This window comes from Phoenix dactylifera, chromosome 15 (assembly GCF_051530095.1).
Source record: "Phoenix dactylifera cultivar Ajwa chromosome 15, Ajwa_hap1_PhDact_Kaust_v1.1, whole genome shotgun sequence".
NCBI classification, from domain to species: Eukaryota; Viridiplantae; Streptophyta; class Magnoliopsida; order Arecales; family Arecaceae; genus Phoenix; species Phoenix dactylifera.
Window position 1 is genome coordinate 20,881,471 of NC_143204.1, and position 21,084 is coordinate 20,902,554.

The 21,084-nt window shown below is 40.6% G+C and overlaps 2 protein-coding genes across 10 annotated transcripts; both read right to left on the reverse strand.

Annotated features, from left to right (window-relative positions):
• Positions 1 to 2,286: 2,286 nt before the first annotated feature.
• LOC103707879 (pentatricopeptide repeat-containing protein At4g33170) lies at positions 2,287 to 10,325 on the reverse strand. 9 transcript variants are annotated; one of them, XM_088711542.1, is made up of 9 exons: positions 10,037 to 10,324; positions 9,461 to 9,540; positions 8,765 to 9,186; positions 7,924 to 8,604; positions 6,768 to 6,895; positions 5,914 to 6,048; positions 5,643 to 5,795; positions 3,075 to 3,913; positions 2,287 to 2,827 (listed from the first exon to the last, which is right to left on the reverse strand). In XM_088711542.1, exons 3-8 carry the CDS (start codon positions 8,799 to 8,801, stop codon positions 3,746 to 3,748), a joined length of 1,302 nt encoding a protein of 433 aa, XP_088567668.1. In that variant the 5' UTR covers positions 8,802 to 9,186; positions 9,461 to 9,540; positions 10,037 to 10,324; the 3' UTR covers positions 2,287 to 2,827; positions 3,075 to 3,745. The 9 variants fall into 9 exon arrangements, with proteins under 9 accessions (XP_088567668.1, XP_088567662.1, XP_088567666.1 ...); XM_088711536.1 differs by having other exon boundaries at positions 3,075 to 3,281; positions 3,769 to 3,913; positions 7,924 to 9,186; XM_088711540.1 differs by having other exon boundaries at positions 3,131 to 3,281; positions 7,924 to 9,186.
• A 1,459-nt stretch (positions 10,326 to 11,784) lies between these two features.
• Positions 11,785 to 19,227, reverse strand: LOC120113273 (short-chain dehydrogenase RED1). Its single transcript, XM_039134286.2, has 3 exons — positions 18,477 to 19,227; positions 13,785 to 13,944; positions 11,785 to 12,315 (listed from the first exon to the last, which is right to left on the reverse strand). Exons 1-3 carry the CDS (start codon positions 18,811 to 18,813, stop codon positions 11,979 to 11,981), a joined length of 834 nt encoding a protein of 277 aa, XP_038990214.2. The 5' UTR covers positions 18,814 to 19,227; the 3' UTR covers positions 11,785 to 11,978.
• Between the last annotated feature and the right edge of the window lie 1,857 nt (positions 19,228 to 21,084).

A 21,084-nucleotide genomic window follows, 5' to 3' on the forward strand; every position in this document is an offset into this window, starting at 1 on the left:
CAAAAAAAAAACCTGCCCCATATTTCTTTTTTATGGTGCCCACCCCAAATGATTTTTATTCCTCAACACTACCTTGAAAATGTTCCTGTTGGCAAGTTCCAATTTTCTGTATCTATGTCATCGTGCAATGCATGTGATAAGAAAATATATAAACTAATTGTTATCATATCAAGGGAAATGCTCATTTTTATCATATGCATCTCTTTCGCTTTTTTTTTCTTCTTAAACAATAACTTAACTAACTAGAGTATATATACTTTTATTTAAAAAGATATAGTGAAGTAGATGGCTAACCAAACATAAGCACTTTAAAAATTTGTCACTTTCTCATGGTCAATCAAACATGTCAAAAGTACTTTCCTAGGCATCCTCTTCCTGGGAATTTATTTTCCAAGAATCATATTATTATGAGGGAAAATACTTCCCGCGAACCAAATGAGCCCTAAGATAATAGTAGTTAGGGGAGGTTGAACAGTGACATTGAAATTGGCTGGCGCGAGACAATTTAAGAAGCAGCATTTTTCCAACCTCCACGCAGTTGGAAAGCAGCTGTAAGAGGGGACCCCTGGGACTTCAGCCACGGTACACTGGATTACCATATCCTGCGTGGATCAATACCATCCAGAATTGATCGTTGAAGACCCACCAGAGCCATTGGATGGAGATCACAGACCTCGGGGTGCATTCATCTACGTTCTGGATCAGCACAACAACAATTTCAGAACTTAAAGTTAATGTATGGAGGCGTGGTTTCTTTGATTGGGATCAGGTAACAGATTCTATTGGCGTGATTAGGATGGTTCAACAAATCTACGGAAATCTATCGTTACATAAAAGCGTGTTTTGTGCTATTTGGTATAATTTATTAATGCTCTTATGTTGCTGTTATAAGTGGCTCTTGGCCTTTCTTTTATTTTTTTGTCCTTTTTTTTTCTGGTATAGTGGTATGAAACAAGTCGATGTCAAGTAGTTGGGCACGTACCAATGATTAAATTGAAATTGTAAAGCCATGGCAAGAAGCGTAACTTTTGCTTAGCTTCAAGAGTGCGACTCCCAAGATCATCCTCAACGGCCAGATTATGAAGCAAGGTGAAATGAATCTTTTAATCGCACCATTTTGATCCATTTTCAGTTATGTGAGGATCCGTGCTGGCGTGTGTTTAGTCTCACATCGGTTATTCGCTAGATAGATCTTGGGTACTTATACAGAATTAAGAAACTCAAATAGCACCTTCCGAATAGCCATTATGGGTGAGATCCTGAGTTGTTATAAATAATATCAGCAGACGCAACCCATAACTTATATGAACTAGGGAACACTGCAACACGGATCCATTAAGGCTGACCACGGCCCATGCAAGCGTGTGTTTAATCCTACATCGTTATTCACTAAGTAGATTTTGGGTACTTAGATTAGAAGACCCAAAGAATACCTTCCAACTAGCCATTTTGGGTGAGATCCTGGGTTGTTATAAACTATTTTAAGAATTTATGGCAATTTTATTAGCCATGAATTTGCTTGGATTTTTTCCAAGTTGAGCCTCGAACTACAAATTACGTCAGTATGCTTCCTAGAACATGGTTGTTACCATGAGTGGCTGAGGTCACTCATGGACTCTTACATGTAAATAAAGCATGCTTTCTTCCATGTTGACCCGATGTGCAAGCAAGCATGATTGAATTAAAAATCTAAAAGAAGAGTTTTCAGCTTATCGATATATATTCTAAATTAAATGACAGCTTCCAATTATGAAACCAATCGAAGATGGCAATTAAAATGGTCCATCATGTGTTACAAGGACTTCAAAGAGTCAATTTTTGGATATATAGATTGCGATTAAAGTGGTGAACAGTGAGTGGCACTTAATAATTCATCCAAAGGGATTTTAATGATCACTTATTTTAGATATTCAAGTCAATTTTAGGCAATCTATCATGCATCATCAAAATGTGCCCATGCTGGCTCTTATTTCACAACCAAGATAGATAATGAAAGTCAAAAGAAATGATATCTTAAATAGTCCAAACAAGCAAGGACCACCACATTTCCTACCACAAGATGTTTGGCATCCTTTTTAATTCTCCCCTAATGATTGCAACTCTTTGCACCCACTGTCTTATTTTCCTGCCGTTTGGTAGGACGTGCCTTTCACTCAATCCTTCCACCTAACTCATTCTCAGCATATCTTGCACAAGATACTGAAACTCTCTCTCTCTCTCTCTCTCTCTCTCGTGGGGGAGAGAGTGGGAAGAGAGAAAACAGCATTGACTTCTTACTACTCTGAATGGTTAAAAGCAACTTACCATCCCTTTTTCAATGCGAATAATGGGATAATCTTGAGTACACCACATGCTGAAATCACAACTCTGCATTTCCTAGTGATAACTAATAAAAAAATTTCACTCGTCTGTAAATTGTATTTGAATATCCATCTCACAATGGGCAAATAACCCCAAAAACGAAAGGAACAAAATTTTATTCTCAGTCCAAACCAGACTGATTGAGTACTCAGGCAGCAGTAATGGTAATGTGAGAGTAGTAACATGAACCAAAAGGACCTACATGGACCGCCGGAATGGTAAACCATCTAGGTGTAGAGGCAAAGGTAATAGATGTGGCGTATGCTTGAAGAAGAGAGAGCGCTTGCTCTGCAATAGCGTGATTCCTTGCTTGCCTCACCCACTCGATGACGATTTCCTCTGCTTGGCTGCAATGAACTCCTCCTTCCAAGACATCTGCTGCTTCTGCAAATTATTCCTCTACCAAAAAGTTCTTGACTTCAGTGATGTCAGACTCGAGGCCGCAGCCAGATTGATCTTCTTTGATCTAAAACGAATGGAAAAGGAATTAAAAGCATACTCCACATTTATGATCAATATCCTACTGATTATAAGAGTTCTAATGATTTGATCACTCTAGACCCACAGGTGGCTAAATCATTGCATTGGAAAAAATCAACAGATGTTGTCCTGAATGTGAAAGCACTGCCAAGTTATAGGCCCCTAAATAATGACCAGAAGGAAAAGAATTTAACTCTTAATAGTCCATATAAAGTTATTTTTGTAATATTTACTTTGGTAGATGAATTGCATCCCTTGTTCAAAGCAACATGCTGCTACATTATGTTACCATTGTTGAAGATTCAATGTGAGCTACAGTATGAGCAAGGATGCCACCACCCCCAGCTGGGATAAGGCTAAGGGTTCACTTTAAGGAATCAAACTGCAATGAAGAGCTGTCCCTAAATCAGGTGCCTAAGCGCAGTTGAAAAATCATATCCCTGAGTAAAAAGATAAAAAGGCATGTTAAGCATCAATTGAAACCAAAAGAAAACAGAAGGCTAAAGAAAAGTGGAAATTCTATGGGTGATTAATCAAGTGCCACCAATTAGTTAAACCTCGCATTTTTAGGAAAAAAAAGGAATAGATTTCAAAAATTCTATGCAATTCTCCAACAGGTTAGCATGCATATAATAGTGATGAACAGAAGCATAAGAGCATTTACTAGTAGCCATCACACTAAATGGCGAGAGGAAATGGTAGAATTCATTGAAACACTAAAATCTCTCACTGTGGTTAGCCTCAAAAGGACTGTGCTGCAGTCCCTTAGGCACATGAACGAGGGGTTGGGTTTGCTTTGATACTATTTATAACGACCTAAGACCTTACTCGAGAAAACGTGGCCAAAATGTTATCATTTGGGGTCATCAGACCTGCTTAAGTACCTTAGATCTCCACAAAACAACTAATGTGAGACTAAACACATGCCTGCACAAGTTCTCCCAACTGCCAGCTTAGCAAGCTCGTAAAGTCTCTTGATGGTTGTATCAAGGACATGGATTTGATCTGCCTTTGTCATGGTTGGGTTATTGATCAGGCCGACCCCCCATTGCATAGGACATTGCCTATGACCCTACAGAAAGCCAAAGATCTGAGAAAATAATATCATTGAAGAAAAGGCCCTCCTTTGCTCATGAATTAGAACCTCTGCAACACAAGAATAATGCTTTATTTACAAGTTCACAATTTTATCTTCTTCTTATGGAATTCTCTAATCCCTTCATGCATTATCAACATGCAAATGAATACATTCCATTATTGTAATAAAAGACAAAACAAGATCAGCAAACCTCTGATTTAACATACTGGTAATGTAGATCACTATCAATTGATACTCATAAAAAATTATGCTGAGGAAAAGAAGATAGATTAGCAGTCTTCGAGCATATGTAAATGACATAGAAAGTTCTATCACCAATTTAAATACAACAAATACATGCAATCAATTTTGCCACAAGTAGATAATGATGCACTCATACAGAAATCTACAATAGCAGCAAATCAGCAGTAGCAAGAGCAATGAAAATGCAAGCTAAGCAACCATGAGTCTAAGGGAATAATCTGACTTGCCTTTTAATTCAATTGCATCTTACTTTGTTCCTTAGTTTAGTGTTTCTTTTGGAAGAGATGCAAGTGCTGAATCTAAAAGAGGATCTGTCAATGCCTTGTAGAGACTTGCCAAGTGAAGCTATCTCACAACTTTTGTTTCCTTATCTGAGCCGGCATATTTAGTGCAGTAAATGACTTCTTTGAATAAAAATATGATATGATAGGTACATATAAAAATAACTAATGGAATGTCAATATTGACATCAATATCAATGTGATCTTTTGGATATGGATCATTGATCAATGTAGGAAGTTCATAAAACAACAAGATCACTATATATTATACATCTCATTTAGAAAGAAAAATATCTACGACTTAAAGGTTCAGTTAACTAGATCATTCAGAAACAGAAGAGTTTGAACGAAATTTATTTACTGATTTCAGATCATTAGATTATCGAGAAAGATAGGTACTGTTCTAAACTAGAAAAATATCAAAACAAAAACTGATTAGAGGATTTTTATAATTGAATTGTGTAATGTAGAGGCAAAGGAAATTAGCCTGAAAAAAGTGCATTGTTATCAAAATTTTAAAGGTAAGAAACTATGGGTTTTATTGACATTCTATATCTTGGTAACAATAAATGAACAAAGTAACAAGTTTGAACAAAAATCATTCTGAAGAGATTAAGACCAGTAGTTTATGGGGAAAAATGGTGGTGCTCTTATGATTTCTAAATTAACAAAATATTGAAACAAGGAATGGACTAGAGGAATTTAATCATCAAACTGTGTGATGCCGAAGCAATACAAATTTATTGTACAAAAATGCACCTATATTTTTTTTAAAAAAATCTAAAAACAATATCTAAAGAAAATTTATTGTACATTTGACCCTCCCAGACCCTGCAATTGCAAGAGCCTCGTGCACCAAGCCACCCTTCTTTTATCATTTTAGCGATACATCGTGTACCATAATTTGGATATCTCTTTCTCATCAGATATGTTATATTTTTTACATTCCTTTGCATGTGCCATACTATTATTGCTACCTTCTTTTATCATTTTAGTGATACATCATGTACCATAATTTGGATATCTCTTTCTCATCAGATAAGTTATATTTTTCACATTCCTTTGCATGTGCCATACTATGCTAGAAAAGTCCACACAGCACTGCATGCATGCATACACAAAAACAAACAAACACACCAAAGATTTGCAAATAACTTCTAACATTCAGGAAAGCAAACCTTTAGCTTCCTTTTCTCCTCAGCAAAGATATAAGCGTCTGCTTCAGCTTGCTTTCTTTCAGTAGCACGAATAGCTTCCATTAAATCAAGTATTATTTTTCCATCTTTAGAAGTTTTCTTGTCCTCTGGTTTTTCAATTGTAGATACTGAAGCCTTCATTATCACAAAAGAAAGCAACCAAGAGCTTTTTGAAAGGCAAAATGGATGTTGACTAAGTATCATAATAGTAGAAAATGCATTTACAATGTAAAGGTTCTTGCCATGAAATAACCTGTTTATTCTTGGAAAACATTGCTAAGGCATCGGCACCCTCCCCTTTTCTGGAAATATCAGGGTTCTCTTCATCTTGTAGAGCATATGATTGGGAGAGTGGTATCGAGGCCTCTGTTTCCACATTTAATGAATTCTACAAGGAGGCAACTAAATGTTATCAATTCAAATAGGAAATGAGACAAGGTGTAGCTTTTCAAAACCAGGTGAATAATTGAATGACAAAGTTATCATGGACCATGCTTTCTGTGTTTTAAAAGATAATAATTATTGAAGGCATTATGCATGAAACTATGCTCTTAGAATTAAGAGTTTGCAGCCTTGATCACAATTCACAAGCACCAGGTGTCTTATATACGGTTCAAAAGTGAGGACAGTGCCAATAGAGATGATGGGACTTGGGAAAGGTAGAGCAAGAGTCAACTGCATGTTTGTATTCTAAACGGTATACACCTATCGGCATTCTGTGCTTACATAAAGACAACCACAGCAAATTCCTGAATAAATCCAGAATGATCAACATCTATCCTGCTGCTGATACAAAAAAGCAGATGGTAGAAGTACTGTTACTATTGATTAGGCTAGTGGCAGACTTTTACCTCATTTACAGATCTTGTCTGTTGAGCATTTGAAGAGCATATTCATAATGATAAGTAGCTCACAAGGAAATTGTTGAGCATGTAGATAAGGGCAGAAAATTGAATACCAAGTTCTGAACATTAACTCTTTCCCCTTGCCCCATATCCCCCCCTCTAGAGTTTTTCCCCCTCTCATCTTGTGGAGGAGATGAAGCGGCAGAGGCGAAAGCAAAGCTTCACGGGGCAAGATGAGGAATGATAAGGAGTCTGTTCTCACCTGTTTAGGGTCGTCTGAAGCCTCCTTGTGCTCCATTTCTTTTTCTTCCCTTCCTCCCCTCTTTTCTTCTTTTTCTTTCCTCCTCTCTTTCTTTTTCTTTCTTTCAGGGGGTCTATTTTGTGAGTTCCCTGTTGTATCATTTCATACTTGCAATGAGATGGTGGTGAGAAATTCACATTTTTCTCAAAAAAAAAAAAAATGAGAACGATAATTTTAGCTACCTTTAGTAGTTAATGACCAAGTCTTCCAGGTCTTGTTCACAAAAGAATTAAAGTTCAAATTTCTGAAATATTTAGAATGACAATCCAAGCCTAACCATAAAATGGGATTTAAATACTTCTGGATTTTGGTAGCCATCCAAGAAAACAGGGGGTCAAAAATACTAAGTCTAATATTTGACAGTGAAAGCCTTCTGTCCATCTTGCCAAAGCAAGAGCTAGGTTATTGATGGTTTAAATATATGACGATTTTAGTACACAGCTGTATCTGTCATATCTTTCGGGAGTTTGATTGCACTGGAACAAAATATGAAGTCTGATACAACATCTTCTCTTCACCAGGCTAACAATAGATAAATTAAATAATTAAAAAAATAACTATAAATGAAACCTTTTTGCCTTCAAATTTAAATTATCCAAAGTTTCTACTATTTCTTCAATTCTAGCATGTGAAAAATCTCCGGCTGTAAACTTTTCGCTAATGCCCTTTATTTGAATTAAGCTATGACCTGGCTCTTTCTTCACTCCGCTGCCCTTCAATAGCCTCCTCGCTTCTGCAACTCCATCCCATCTCCCATCTAAAGCATACAAATTTGACAAGAGCACATATGGTGAACTCGTGCTAGGTTGAAGCTCCAGCAGCTTTCTTGCTACCCTTTCCCCAACAATGACATCTTTATGAAGCCGACATGAAGACAGCAAACTACCCCAAATGACCAAATCATTCACAAAAGAAGACACTTTAACATATACTTCAGCCTCTTCTAATCTCCCAGCTCGACCCAGCATATCAACTAAACAGGACAGGTGCTCGATTTTGGGAGATATAGAATGAATTTCCTGCATGGAATTATAATAAGCTAAACCTTGATCTACTAATCCTGCATGGCTGCAAGCTGTTAGAAGCCCAATGAATGTGACAGAGTCCGGCTGCACACCTGCTGTCTTCATCTGCTCAAAAATTTCCACAGCATTCTTCCCATAGCCATGATTTCCAAGCCCAACGATCATTGTGTTCCAAGAAACCAGATTTCGGTTGAGGAGGCGTTGAAATACATGATGAGCATATGCAATGCAACCGCACTTGGCATACATGTTGATGACCGAATTGCCAACTCCAACATCTAAATGAATCCTAGTTCTAATGAGACGAGCATGGATCTGATGACCATACTGGATTGAAGCAAGCTCGGCACAAGCAGCCAGAGCACTGGCTAATGTGAAGTCATCAGGCCTGATCCCGAAGGCATTTTCCATCTCCTCCATCTCTCTATAAACCATCAAACCTTTGGCAGGTTGTCCACAATGGGAACACGCAACAATATATGTATTACAGGTAATGACATCCTTCTTTGTGATTGATCGGAAGACTCTTTCTACCTCCTCCATTGAACCACATCTTGAGTACATGGTCAAAATAACATTGCCAACAAATGCTGAACTGTCAACCCCAAGCTTGATCGTTTGGCAATGGAGTTCTCGTCCTGTTTCCAAATCCTCCAACGTGGTGCAAATTCCACACACAGCCACACAAGAGAACTGATCTGGATGCAGACCTCGTTGGTTCATTAGTCTGAACAACTCCAGACCTTTTTCAAGTTGCGAGCTCTCCGCAAAACCTGTGATCATCGCATTATAAGATATGGAATTGGGTTCTGAGACACTGCTAAAGATGATGAAGGCATCATCAAAGCAACCACATTTCATGTACATGGACATAAGAGAGTTGAAAACGAAAGAAACGTTATCATATCCAGACTTGAGTGAGTGGGCATGAACCTGTTTTCCCTGATTCAGGGCCAAAATGCTTGCACATGCACTGAGCACACTGGCATAGATGTATTCATTGGGCAGGAGTTGCATTCGAGCAAAGAGATTTAGAGCCATTAAAGGATTGCCAGACTGATCGTAGCCAGCAATCATAGCTGACCATGAGACAAGGTTTCTGTTGGGCATCTCATCAAAAACTTTATGTGCAGCTTTAAAATTGTTGCACTTAGCATACATGTTGATTAGATGGTTGGAGAGAACGAGGTCAGATCCCAAACCCATTTTGATGATAACAGCATGAACGGCGGCGCCATGGTTGGAAGCCTTGGTTTTGGAGCACTGCTGCAGAAGTGCACCTAGCCTCTTCAGGATCATTACCATAAATGTGCATAAATTGCCAGCTATACTCAACGGCCAAGAAATCGATGTACCTGCAAAATGACACCAAGGAAAGTTTAAGATCGAACATGACAAATGATTCTGATTTGGCAGGATGTACTCAAGTTAGAGCTATATGAATTGCCGTTTTAACCAAAAAAAAAAAAAAACATGACAAATGATGTATATTTTCTACAAGACAAAAACATCCAAATATTGAGAAAAGCCGGCAATCATATAGCAGTCACAAACCAGCCACTTTCAGATACTAATCATATGGAATTACTCAATTGAACATGATCTTCAAAAGAAAAGAAAAGGACTTACAAGCATGAAGTGGACAAGGCCCTCATAATGCTGATGGAACTACACCATTAAGATTGCTTGGAAGCAAGTAGTAAATGATCCTGAACAAAGTGGCAAAAGTGAATCCATTAGATCCTCTAGATGTCGAAAAATAGTTCTCTGGACATCGCACAGTAATTGCAAGATAATCAGAAACAGGCACAGAATTAGCTCTAACTGGGAGCAATGAGCGATCTGTACTTGACAGATATAAATTTGGATGCAACAACTAGGATTCTAAAAAGACAAAATAAAACATCATTCGATAAGCCCGGCACGGTCGGACTTGGGGCTTTTTTTCCTTCCTAGCCCGAACCGGGTCCGCTTTTATCCTGCAGGCCCAGGATATCTTATCTCTCCAGTCTTGGTGGCGCAAGGATGGGGAAGAAGGAAGAGTCATGGTGGTGGCCGTGCCGCAGCGTTGGAGGCCGGAGGAGGAGGAGGCGGCGGTAGTAAGTCCGGTGGCGATGGCGGTGGGGGTGGTGCAGCGGTGGAGTAGGGCGGGCAGTCGGAAGAGAGATAAAGATAGATATAGAGAGGGAGGGAGATTTGACATACCGCATGAGCCGCCGGAAAGGTGGCGCTAGTCGTCCTCCGCCGCCGTCGTCAAGGACAAGGAGGAGGAAGGAAGAAGCTGCTCGAAACCAGACCGGGCAGGTCGAGCCAGGCTATTTTCACTCAAATCTTATAATCAAAATAAGAATGAGATTTTTTTTTTTTTATGATAACAATCAGAACGACGGTAATTTGTCCCTAGCTTGCAGGGATTCCACCGAACGCCAACCCAAAAACAAAAAAGTCATCCACTATCGTATTAAAGTCAGCCTAACACAAGGTGCTTTCTATAAAAAGGGTCGATATTACCTTGATTGATTTATAGAGAGAGAGAGAGATAAGGGAAGGTCTTCATGTAATTTTGTTAAAATCTTATGTGTGGTATGTACAAAAATCCTTTATCTTTTTTACTTCTGCAACAAATGAGAGGCGACGAAGTAGTTTAATGTTGAAAGTGAAATCTGATTGTTTGCATCATATAGTAAAGAGATTATAAATACTTAACGCAATAATTATACGAAGGATACTAAATGGAGCATTGATGACAACTTAGGATAGTGGTTTCAAAATTGGGTGACATGGCTAATTAGAGTGGTAAAAAATAATTTAGTACGTGCTAAAGGGATTGGAGAATGAGAGATATACTGATTACTGATAGCTGCTAAATCTTTAACATCTCGATTTCTAAAGCAGAGTTGCGGCGGCTTAGACCAGTCTGTGTCATGCGCGGCAAGTGTTTCAGACTAGCTTCATCATGCTGAAGAGTGACTTGGCCATCGTGATCAGCTGGATTCAAGAGGGCCCGTACATTGGTAGAGGGGCACACCCTTTGCTTCAAGACATTTTGGCGATGGTAAGAGATGAAGTGACCTTTCAGGTTAAGCATGTGTACCGAGAGGCCAATGAGACGGCGGACTGGGTGGCTGCATATGTGGACAGGCATGCTGGAAGCACCCTATGCGCCGGAGAGGAAGAGTTGTTTGTGACTTATTTTTTGCTGATTCTATTGAGTGTATCCGTACTCATAATGTATAAAATATCCGCTTTAGCAAAAAAAAATGTAGTGATCTCAAATATATATATATATATATATATATTTGAGATTACTACATTTTTTTTTTTTTAAGCGGATATTTTATATATATAGCAATTGAAATAATTTCAACAAATTTGGTCGGTGCGGTTTGAAATGAGCTTTTGCAACAAGAATATTGAAAGAGAAATAAGAGGGGAGAAAAACTTAAAAAATGGGCATGCTGTTTACATGGTATTAAAAGTTTATAAGACCTTTACATATCCTAACCAAAAAGGGCCTTCCTCCTCCCTGACTCTACCTTTTTGTCTCCATAAGCTAGCAGCACCCAATCTGGAAACTAACACCACAAGTTGTTTTAGAAAGAAAATCTAGCATCCAAACCAGCAGTATTACACGACATAAATTATACAATAGTATCCAATAACCTGTCTAAAGCAATATTTTTATGCCGGTGGCGACCATGCGATGTGCTATATAAACAATTGTCGTGCAACCACCGGCAAACCAAATCTTATGCTATATTATGAGCCGCCGGAAAGGCGATGCCTATTATGCCAATACAGAACTCAGTTTTGTTTCTTAGCCACAAGGAGAACACTAAAAAGATCGGATTTTTGGCCTAAGAAAAGCAGTAGATAAAATGCCAACAGGATTAGGGTTTGGCAGCCGGCACATGCACTGGAAAAAGAGAACAACAGCTGACCAACCAAAGCAATAAAAGAGAAGCATGAGTAATTGAGTACACCGATCATTCTTATATAAGTAACACATGCTTTTGGTTACAGCATGAACCACAACATTACAGTGCTCTAATACTCCGCACGGAGATGATCTGCTCCAAGACCATTTACATGCCTACCTACATTACCACTTTAACTCCATTGAACTATAGAGAAGCAAACACCCCATTTAACATTTCAAAGCCTTCCTATAGAAGTAGTCTCTAATAGATAGTGGGAGGTAGTAGAGGATTGCTAGAATTGTAGAGAAACGGCCATAAGAGAACCATGCTGGTGAGTTCTTCTTGAGTACCAATGCAACAGTCTTTTTTGCAAGCTCTTCTGCTGGTGCAGACCCGGGGCCCTGAGAGATATCAGTCCTTGCTCGGATTGAAGCCTCAAATGGTTTGTAGAACTTCCATTCGGGCATCCGGCTGTAGGTAGCTATTGAAGAATTTCCCAAGTTTGATCTGATAGCACCAGGAACTATATTTATGACACTGATGCCAAAAGTTTGGAGTTCCAATCTGAAATAATGTATTACAGCATATCATACGCTGGTGGAATTTTTAAAACTTATAGAACTAAGCAGGAGCCAAGTACAAAGTGGTCTATGAAAATAAGCATCATGAACTAGATTACAGAAGAAGTTAATAAACAAGAGCAAGGCATTTAATCTTCGATATCTGGCTATTTGATGAATAGAGATTCTGGTTAATCTTGGCCAAGATGGAAGCTAAAAAGTTTTGAGTGTCCGAGATTAAGCCAATATCAAGATGTCAAAGTATTGGCTAATATGGTAAAAATGACATCAACATTTTTTGAGTAAAAAAGTGACACATTAATTTACCACAATGATATTAATATTTGTTAACCAAGAAAACTTCACTAGATGCAAAGGACTGATTAAATAATCTTTGCTGATATATTTACATGGTATAGCAAATATCTTGAGACATATAGTTCAGGGTTTCAAAATTTACCCCTTCAAAGGAAAACAAATAAAGTTGATGCAGTGAGCCTAACTTTGATATGGACTTACAAATTTATAACATAACTGTACCATGACCTAAATCATTTCAAACACAATAGGCAGGAATATTCAGATGATAAGACAATAAAAAGCTTGTCTGACAAACAATCTAATGTCTGATGACCCAAAAATAGAAGTCCATGATAAGGGAACCAAAAGGAGCCAGTTTTTCTGTGACATCACCCAACTATAGAACACCTGGCGTGCAACCGGTGCGCGCGGACGATCGTAGCGTTGGAACTGAACACTTAGGGTGACGGAAAATGCGATTAGATCGTCACTAGGCCCCTGCACTTTCTTTTCTCTGTTGTACATGGCTTGTGGCATTGTAGTCTTTTCCTGCCTTTTACTATTTTGATGATGGATTAGTCACCTTAGTGACCTTGCTCCCATAAGCAGCCCTTCTGGTGAACCGGTTGAGAAGTAGGCCTTGTTAGCTGCCCCCGCCAACTAGAGATCCTCAGAAGCGGACCGAGGCATCATATTTCTATAAATAACAAACAACCCTTTTTTTTTACTGACTTCCACATGAAATGCCTGCTCTGTAAATACTAGATTTAAAGAGCCACAACAACTATTCTTCTCTAATGGAATCATATCTTATCTTGGTTGGTATCACTTAGAATGCATTTGAATCACCAGAGTGAAAGGAAAATTTAGGATGGCATAATTTTTAACTAAAATGTGTTCATTAATCATGCATAAGGTAACAAAGCAATTGATGGTACCAGTAGGTTAGGATTAATATAGCATGACATATCTGCCAAACTCTTTCAGCAATCATTCTTATCAATTTTATTGTTGGCAAGCCCATTACATATTCAAACCATCATCCAGTAAGATAAGAACCGGCGAGTGGTTAAAACTAGAATTAAAATATGGCAACTAGAAGGCATTAAACATTAGACAAGCTTTCTGGAATTCCATGGATAAGAAAATTAAATAAAGCGTACTCGTATAGACCTCAAAGTATCAGTTAATGCATGAAGAGCAGCTTTCGATGCCGAATAAACACCTGCCCATGGTCCAGGAGCCAAGGCAGTAATACTTCCCACATTTACTATCTTACCCTTTCTCCTCGTTACCATGTGGGGAACTACAGCTTGAATTAACCTCATGGGACCTGCAATCAAAACAATAAAATGAATAGAGAAGATCATGCCAACAATCAGCTAGGAATGATTATCCATCATTATCGCTGTAAAATGCCATGCCAAATCAAATAGAATAACTCAAGGTCTGCTGTGCCGGTACCGGGCATCGTACCGGTTGTCCGGCGGCACGAGACGGCATAGGCCAGCACCGTGCCGTACCGGATCTGTACCGACACAGAAGACCGTGGAAGAGAGAAAAAGAGAGAGACCGAGCGGGGGAGGGAGAGAGAGAGGAGAGGGAGAGGGAGGGAAGTTGACGGAGGGTGGCGAAGGCCAGCGCTGGTGCAGGTGGCGAAGGCCGGCGCTGGTGCAAGTGGCGGAGGCTGCGGCCGGACCCTTATTTCATTCGAGACAAGGGTCCGACCACTAAAAAGTTTTGCGATTTTTAAGTAAAATTGACAAATCGCCACCCTTCGCCGGCCTCCCTCCCTCTCTCTCTCTCCCTCCCTCCCTTTTCCGCTCGCTCTCTCTTTTGTTCTCTTTCCTTCTCCTTCTTCTCCTCCTCTTCGGCAACGGCGTCTCCGTTTTTTTGCCAGAGCTGTCCTGGTCTGCCGCCGGTATGGCTCGGGATGCCCCAAACCGGACGGTTCCGCTAACCTTGGAATAACCAATATAGAAAAGAAATTAATCTGTTTTACTTAAGAAAGAAATCAAGCCTAGTAATTTGGTTCAGCCAAGCACCCCCCAAATTGTTTAGATAAACAAAATAATTACATGTTAGGAACAGGACAATAATAGATAATGAAAGCAATTTAGAAATAGCATAAAGTTTTTTGTGCACGACCAAGGTCAAAGGCAGGAGGTACTTTTCATCGTACAAACCGTCAGTCTGAAAGAAGAAGGTGTTACCAGAACCGTCATCAATAATTGTCAATATTTGTACTCAACATAACATAGAATAACATCTTTTGGCACTCTAAGAACAGGTATCTTTTACAGATGCCCATAGTGCAGACACGTAGCATAGGTTTATGGAGTTCCCCTACTAAACGAATTACTAACATGAGTGCCAGATTTTCTATTATCAAATATTCAAAGTGGCAAAGTGGATTGATCTTCATTAGCAATATGATTTTCAACCAAATATACTTGTCTGTTGTATTGGAAGTTGTGATGTCGAACACCAGGGACATTAGGAAACTTGACACCTAAGCCTCATGCTCAAACTACATTGCACCAATGGTAATTAGCAAGTGCTTCAAGCCAGCAGTTTACTCCATTCGAAACAGGGTGAATAACCAAGATGCCTTAGCAAGGTAGATGTGACAACATTGCTCAAACAACTTCATTAGAGACACCTAGATTTGGTCATTCTGAGAAAAATAAAACTCCATAAACAACTGCTTAATCTTATTAGAACTACTTAACCTTGTACTTCTAGATCTTTCTACAGGCCTAAAATATGTTATTTTGGCACTCCAAATTTCGCCAAGAACCTGTTATTTTTGCTTAAAATATGGAAAAAATAAACATTAAACTATTTTTTGATTAAAAGAGAGGGAGACCACCTGATTCATCAAGATAAGGAACAAGGAAGACACATTAAACATTAAATTTATTATATGGCTTGCTCAACCAATGGATAATTCCAAGATTAAAATATCAACATCAGATTGCCATAACCATAACAGAAACACGTAAGTCCGACCTATGTTTCCCCTTCACCATTAAACTTCCTATGTCTACAACTTCTTCTTTTTTTTTTCTTTTTTTTTTTTTTTTTTTTTTTTTTTTTGCTAATACGGGTGGATCATACCTGTCGGGTACGGATACACCCAATAAAGTCAAAAAATAGGATACCTCGGAGTGCCAAAGGCAACTCCCCATCACCTGTCCACAATGTGTCTCCGGAATGGCGAGCTACAAATGCAGCCACCCAATCCGCAGCCCCATTGGCTTCACGGTAGATGTGCTTGGCCTGAAAGGCCCCTCCATCCCTCGCCATAGTCCATATATCACGAAGCAAAGGGTGGTCACTACCGTCACCCTTAGGACCCTCTCGGATCCAACTGATAACGGTGGCAGAATCACCCTCTAGGGTGATAGACCCCTCGTGTCTACAACTTCTTTCAATGCAAACTTTTGCAAATCCAAACTCACGATACTCATGGCTCAGTTCAAGCCCAAAAATCATAATGTTATTGAGTAGACAAGTTCAGCTCATACCATGCCCAAATGAATGGGGAGGGGACTCTGCCTTTGGCCTTTTAATGTCCCTCACTGCATCCACTCGATTATTAAATTCTTAACTGCTGAGCTCCTTTCATATCTATGCAAGAAAAATGTCTGTTGTGGCCCTAACTCAACGGTATCCTTTCCGTACAGCAACATAAGCAGGTTTCCTTAAGAAAATAGGACAATATGCTAGCAAAAAAAAATCCTCCATAGCTATGTCCTCTACCTCAACTGCACTACTAGAAACTTATTGCTATCCTTGTTGAACATATACAAATGGTCCATATTAATTCGCACACTCATGTAGAACAAGTACTTCTATTATTTAAGATAAAAGGACAATACTTATGACGTTATTAAAACTCAGATTATAACCATAATCAGGAGTCAAATACCAATAAATAGCATTGTATATATGAGTAACGGTCAGATAGTGCTCAGTGTCATTCTCAATCTGCTCTTCATCATCTTGCATACTTGTTTAGTTGACCTTGTTTCGCATCTTGCATAAGTCTTTGTTAACATCGTTCATGTTTTGCTACCATAAAGCAGAACAGGCTTGGCACTAAAGTTCCCTAAATTAAGTTGCTCATAGTCTTTTTCACCATTAACCCTGAGGCTCTGATAGCAATTATCATAATTCTAATCTCTGCAAATCGATTGCAATATAGTAAAAGATGAAGCAATTATAAGAACATGCTTAGAGAAAGTTACCACAAAAGTAGACTTATAGAAGCTTCACCTCCAACTAGGTTAAGCCCATGGTCTGAAGCTCCCAAGAGATTCAACTGTGGACTATGGAGAAATATTAAAGCTATAAAAACCCGCACAATTAGTCTAAAAAAAAAACGATTACATGCTCCTCCCATAGTAAAGCTCACCACAAGAAAGCATGCATCAATGAAGGCAACCTACTATGAAGAATACCATCCACAAAGACCTTTCTAGCACTCTGTCTGACTTTGCCCTCTAGTCCCATCAAGCTTGTTATTGTTAACGTTTCTCAGTAGAGCTTATGCCAAACAAAAAGTAGCCTCAAATATTTCTTCTATCAATCTCTAGTTCACCTGATTTTTTTTTTAAAAAAAAATCCCAATAATATTCGAATGACTTTGGATCCACGTTGGACTTGTGTTGCAGAAATCTTAAAACACAATTTCCAAAATTGTAAATTCAGCTTCTATATTCCACTTTTAATGAAAATATAACTGAGCATGGCACTGAAGTTATGAAATAAATTCAAATGACTGTTTCCTAGCACATGGTCCACGAACTAGTAACATGCCACCTTAAATAGTGGGAAATGAGATCTTTGCGCAACTAAGTTCACAATGTTACAGACAACATTATAAAAATGGAGAGACACCAACCTAAGCACTGATTCTCCACTCAAAACAAATCCAGTTCAAACAACAATCACTAGAAAACTATAACTTTTAAATCTGAGGAGATCTCAATAACCAATTTCAATAAAACTAGTGAGAGAATTGGAATATGAACCAATTAATTCATGGGAACCATTAAGTACCACAAGCCCCTTATCCATGCTGGGTGGCTTTTGCACAGAAAAAAAAAAGGAGAAAAAAACACCAAAAGTTCCACCAAGTTGATACAAGCACATGTATCCAGACAAAATTATGCAATGTGTTTGTCAGAGCTCTTCAAATGCCCTCCTCCAAAAGAGCATTAAGCTCCTGTAGTAAGAAGATGGAATTATTCTCGAGGATTTACATGGAGTTCAGAGATCAATTTGCAGTGATCACAAGGCATCCCTCTGAAGGAAAGGATTAGCAACAGTATAGCTTATAACTGGCCTTCAGAGTTGCCAGTGATCAGAAGTACCACTGGTTCCTCTGATAGTGCTATAAAGGAGCCTATTTGAAACAAACTGATCCGATAGAAATAAAAGAGAAACCATTCAAGTTTGTAAGAAATGATTATTTGAAGCACCAATCCCCATCTTCCCAGTGTCCTTTAACTTGGAAGTAATGTTTGAAATGTTTCCAGATCTTAATTATCGGGGGAAAACGTCAGCAATATCACAAAGCAGCATTGAAGACACGAACAGATATCGATTGAAAGGCAGATCTCTAATCGAGAGAAATCACTTCATAAAGGCAAATATTCATTCACAAATAATAATTCTCAAAATCAAAAACATTTCAATTCAACAATTTCAATACAATTAATCATAGAAATAACATACACACCAAATTAACACATGGCAACCACAATGGTACATGCTCACAATAACCAAAACTAAAGAACAACAACAAAACCAAAAAAAAAACTTTCAATTTTCCACCAGGTAAAAAGAGATGATTACCATAGACATTAGTACTGAAGACATGCTCGAAAGAAGACATCGGAACCTCGGCGAGTGGCGCAACCAAATGAACCCCGGCATTGTTTATAAGAACATCAATCCGGCCAAACTTCTCCAATGTGTTTGTCAAAGCTCTCCGAATGCTTTCCTCCGAGAGAACATCGATCTCTTGGAGAAAGAACCTGGAATCATTCTCGAGGCTTTTCATGGAGCTCAGAGACCGGCTCGTCGCAACAACAAGGCATCCCTCTGCAGCAAAGGCCCGGGCAAGCGCATATCCAATACCGCCCTCAGAGCATCCTGTGATCAGAACCACAGTTTCCTCCGGAACTGCCATAAATGCCTCCTTTGAAGGGTTTATCGAGAACAGAACAGATTTTATTTTTTTTTATGGATGTAGAACAAAGAAGAGATTTTGTAGAGAAAAGCTGGGAAAAATTAGTAGAAATAAACTACTTCACCATTAGGAAGATGGAGCTTAGGATTATTTATTTTCCATGAAATTTTGGTACGAGATTCTCGACTGAGTTTTGGGGGAAATCTAGACTTTGCTTTCGAATCGAGAACTCTTTTTTCAAAGGGTTTTGAGACAAGATCTCAAGATAGAAAAAGTGCCAAAAGAATAGGTGGATTTTAAGAGAAAAAACAGAGCCATGATTTATTCTTCGCAGAGACTTATTTTTAGGGATTTTATGAAAGCACTGGGCCCGGAGCTGTGGAATCGGTGCTCGCCGACAGCCAACTCCCTTACGGCGATGACACGTGGCCGCACCACCAAATTTTATAGCTTTTAACTTCATGGCGGCATTTGGCGACAAAATGAAATCACAAGATGATCCTGAATCACCAGTAATTTTTATCCCAGCTGATCTGATCATCGTTGATTTAAAATTTTAGTTATGCTATTTTCCAGTGCTCAAGGATCCCAAGTATCCAGTATTTTATACAAATTCAACATCACTCAGCATAAAATATCAAAATTATTTCTCATATATTCTATAAAAATATATTTTTTAATCATATAATATATATTGTTACGGGGGAACTTAGCCACCATGCCCCACGTGACCGGCACGCGCGCCCAGGAAGACTACGGCAGCCCCTTGATCCAGCAATCCGACCCCGAGTCGGACATCTTCGGCTCCGCAGCCCGACCCCGAGTCGGCTGCCCCTTGATCCAGCAATCCGACCCCGAGTCGGACATCTTCGGCTCCGCAGCCCGACCCCGAGTCGGCAGCCCCTTGATCCAGCAATCCGACCCCGAGTCGGACATCTTCGTCTCCGCAGCCCGACCCCGAGTCGGACATCTCTCAACAACGACAGGCTATTCCCCAGAGGCACGCCGCAGCCTCCTGCTCCACTACTCCCTGCAACGGTTGTATCTGGCGCTGCTCCACGATCCCCTGTAACGGCCGTACAAGGCGGAGCTCCACTACGCCCTGTCATGTCCGTACCCAGCGCTGCCCCACGACGCCCTGTAACGGCCGTGTCAGTGGCAGCTCCATCGTGCCCCACGATGACGAACCCCCCTGAAAGACCCCCCAGCCTGGTATATATGCGGCCGAGGGAAGAAGGGGGGGGTAAGCAAGAACTTCCAGAGCATTCTCCGACTTGCTACTATTATCTCTCCTTCTCCTCCAATCTCCTCTGACTTGATCGTCGGAGGGCCCCCACTACCCCAGTGGTGGTGCGAGGCTTGCTTGCAGGTTTCCCGGTGGAAGGTGGAGCGCAATCAACATCAACCAAGGCAACTCAGACGGAATCCCGTTCACACCGCTGTGCCAATCGTTCTCGGTTTGGACCACCAGCAACAGTTGGCGCTAGAGGAAGGGACGAATCTCAGAGCGATCGTAATGGCACGGCGAGGTGGTCGTGGAGCTTCCAATGCCTCCGGTCGCGGGGCCTCTCGCGCCTCCGGCCGGGAGGCCGCTGCGCCTCCAACACATTCTCAGCAACACTCCACCGCTCCACCTCCCATTCAGATGGTCGAAGCCGCTCAGTTCGACCAGTTAGCCCAGCAGGTTCGCACCCTCGCGGAGGCAGTGCAGAACCTGCAGGGTGTGATGTCTCGGGCGCCGCAGCGGGCCCAGGAGCCGCTGCTCCCTGAGCGCTCACCTGTCCTCCTCAACCCGCGCTTCTTCCTCTCCCATGGGGAGGAGCGCCGGCGCGAGGAAGATTCTCGAGCACGGTCCATTCTGCCGGGACCTTCTCATCGGAGCTGCGCGGGGTACGAAAGGCGGGCCCGGGCGCGTTCCCAGACCCCCCAGTCCTCAAGGAACCCGCGCTCCAGTCGGTCCCCCTCTCGGTGCTCCTTGTCTCCCACCCATCGGTCGCGCTCCCTGGACCGGCGGGTGGACGATCTCCACCGACAACTCCAGGTCCTGAAGGGCCACTCCAAAGATCCCTTCGCCGACTTGGAGATCTCCTCCCAGCCGGCGCTTGCCTCGAGGATCCTGCGGACCCCGAATCCGCCGGGGTTTAAAATACCGGCGATCGAGCCCTATGACGGGGCGGCGGACCTGCGGGATCACGTCGAGAGTTTCAGAACCCTTATGCTCCTCCACGGAGCATCAGATCCTCTCCTCTGCAAGGCCTTCCCGGCGACCCT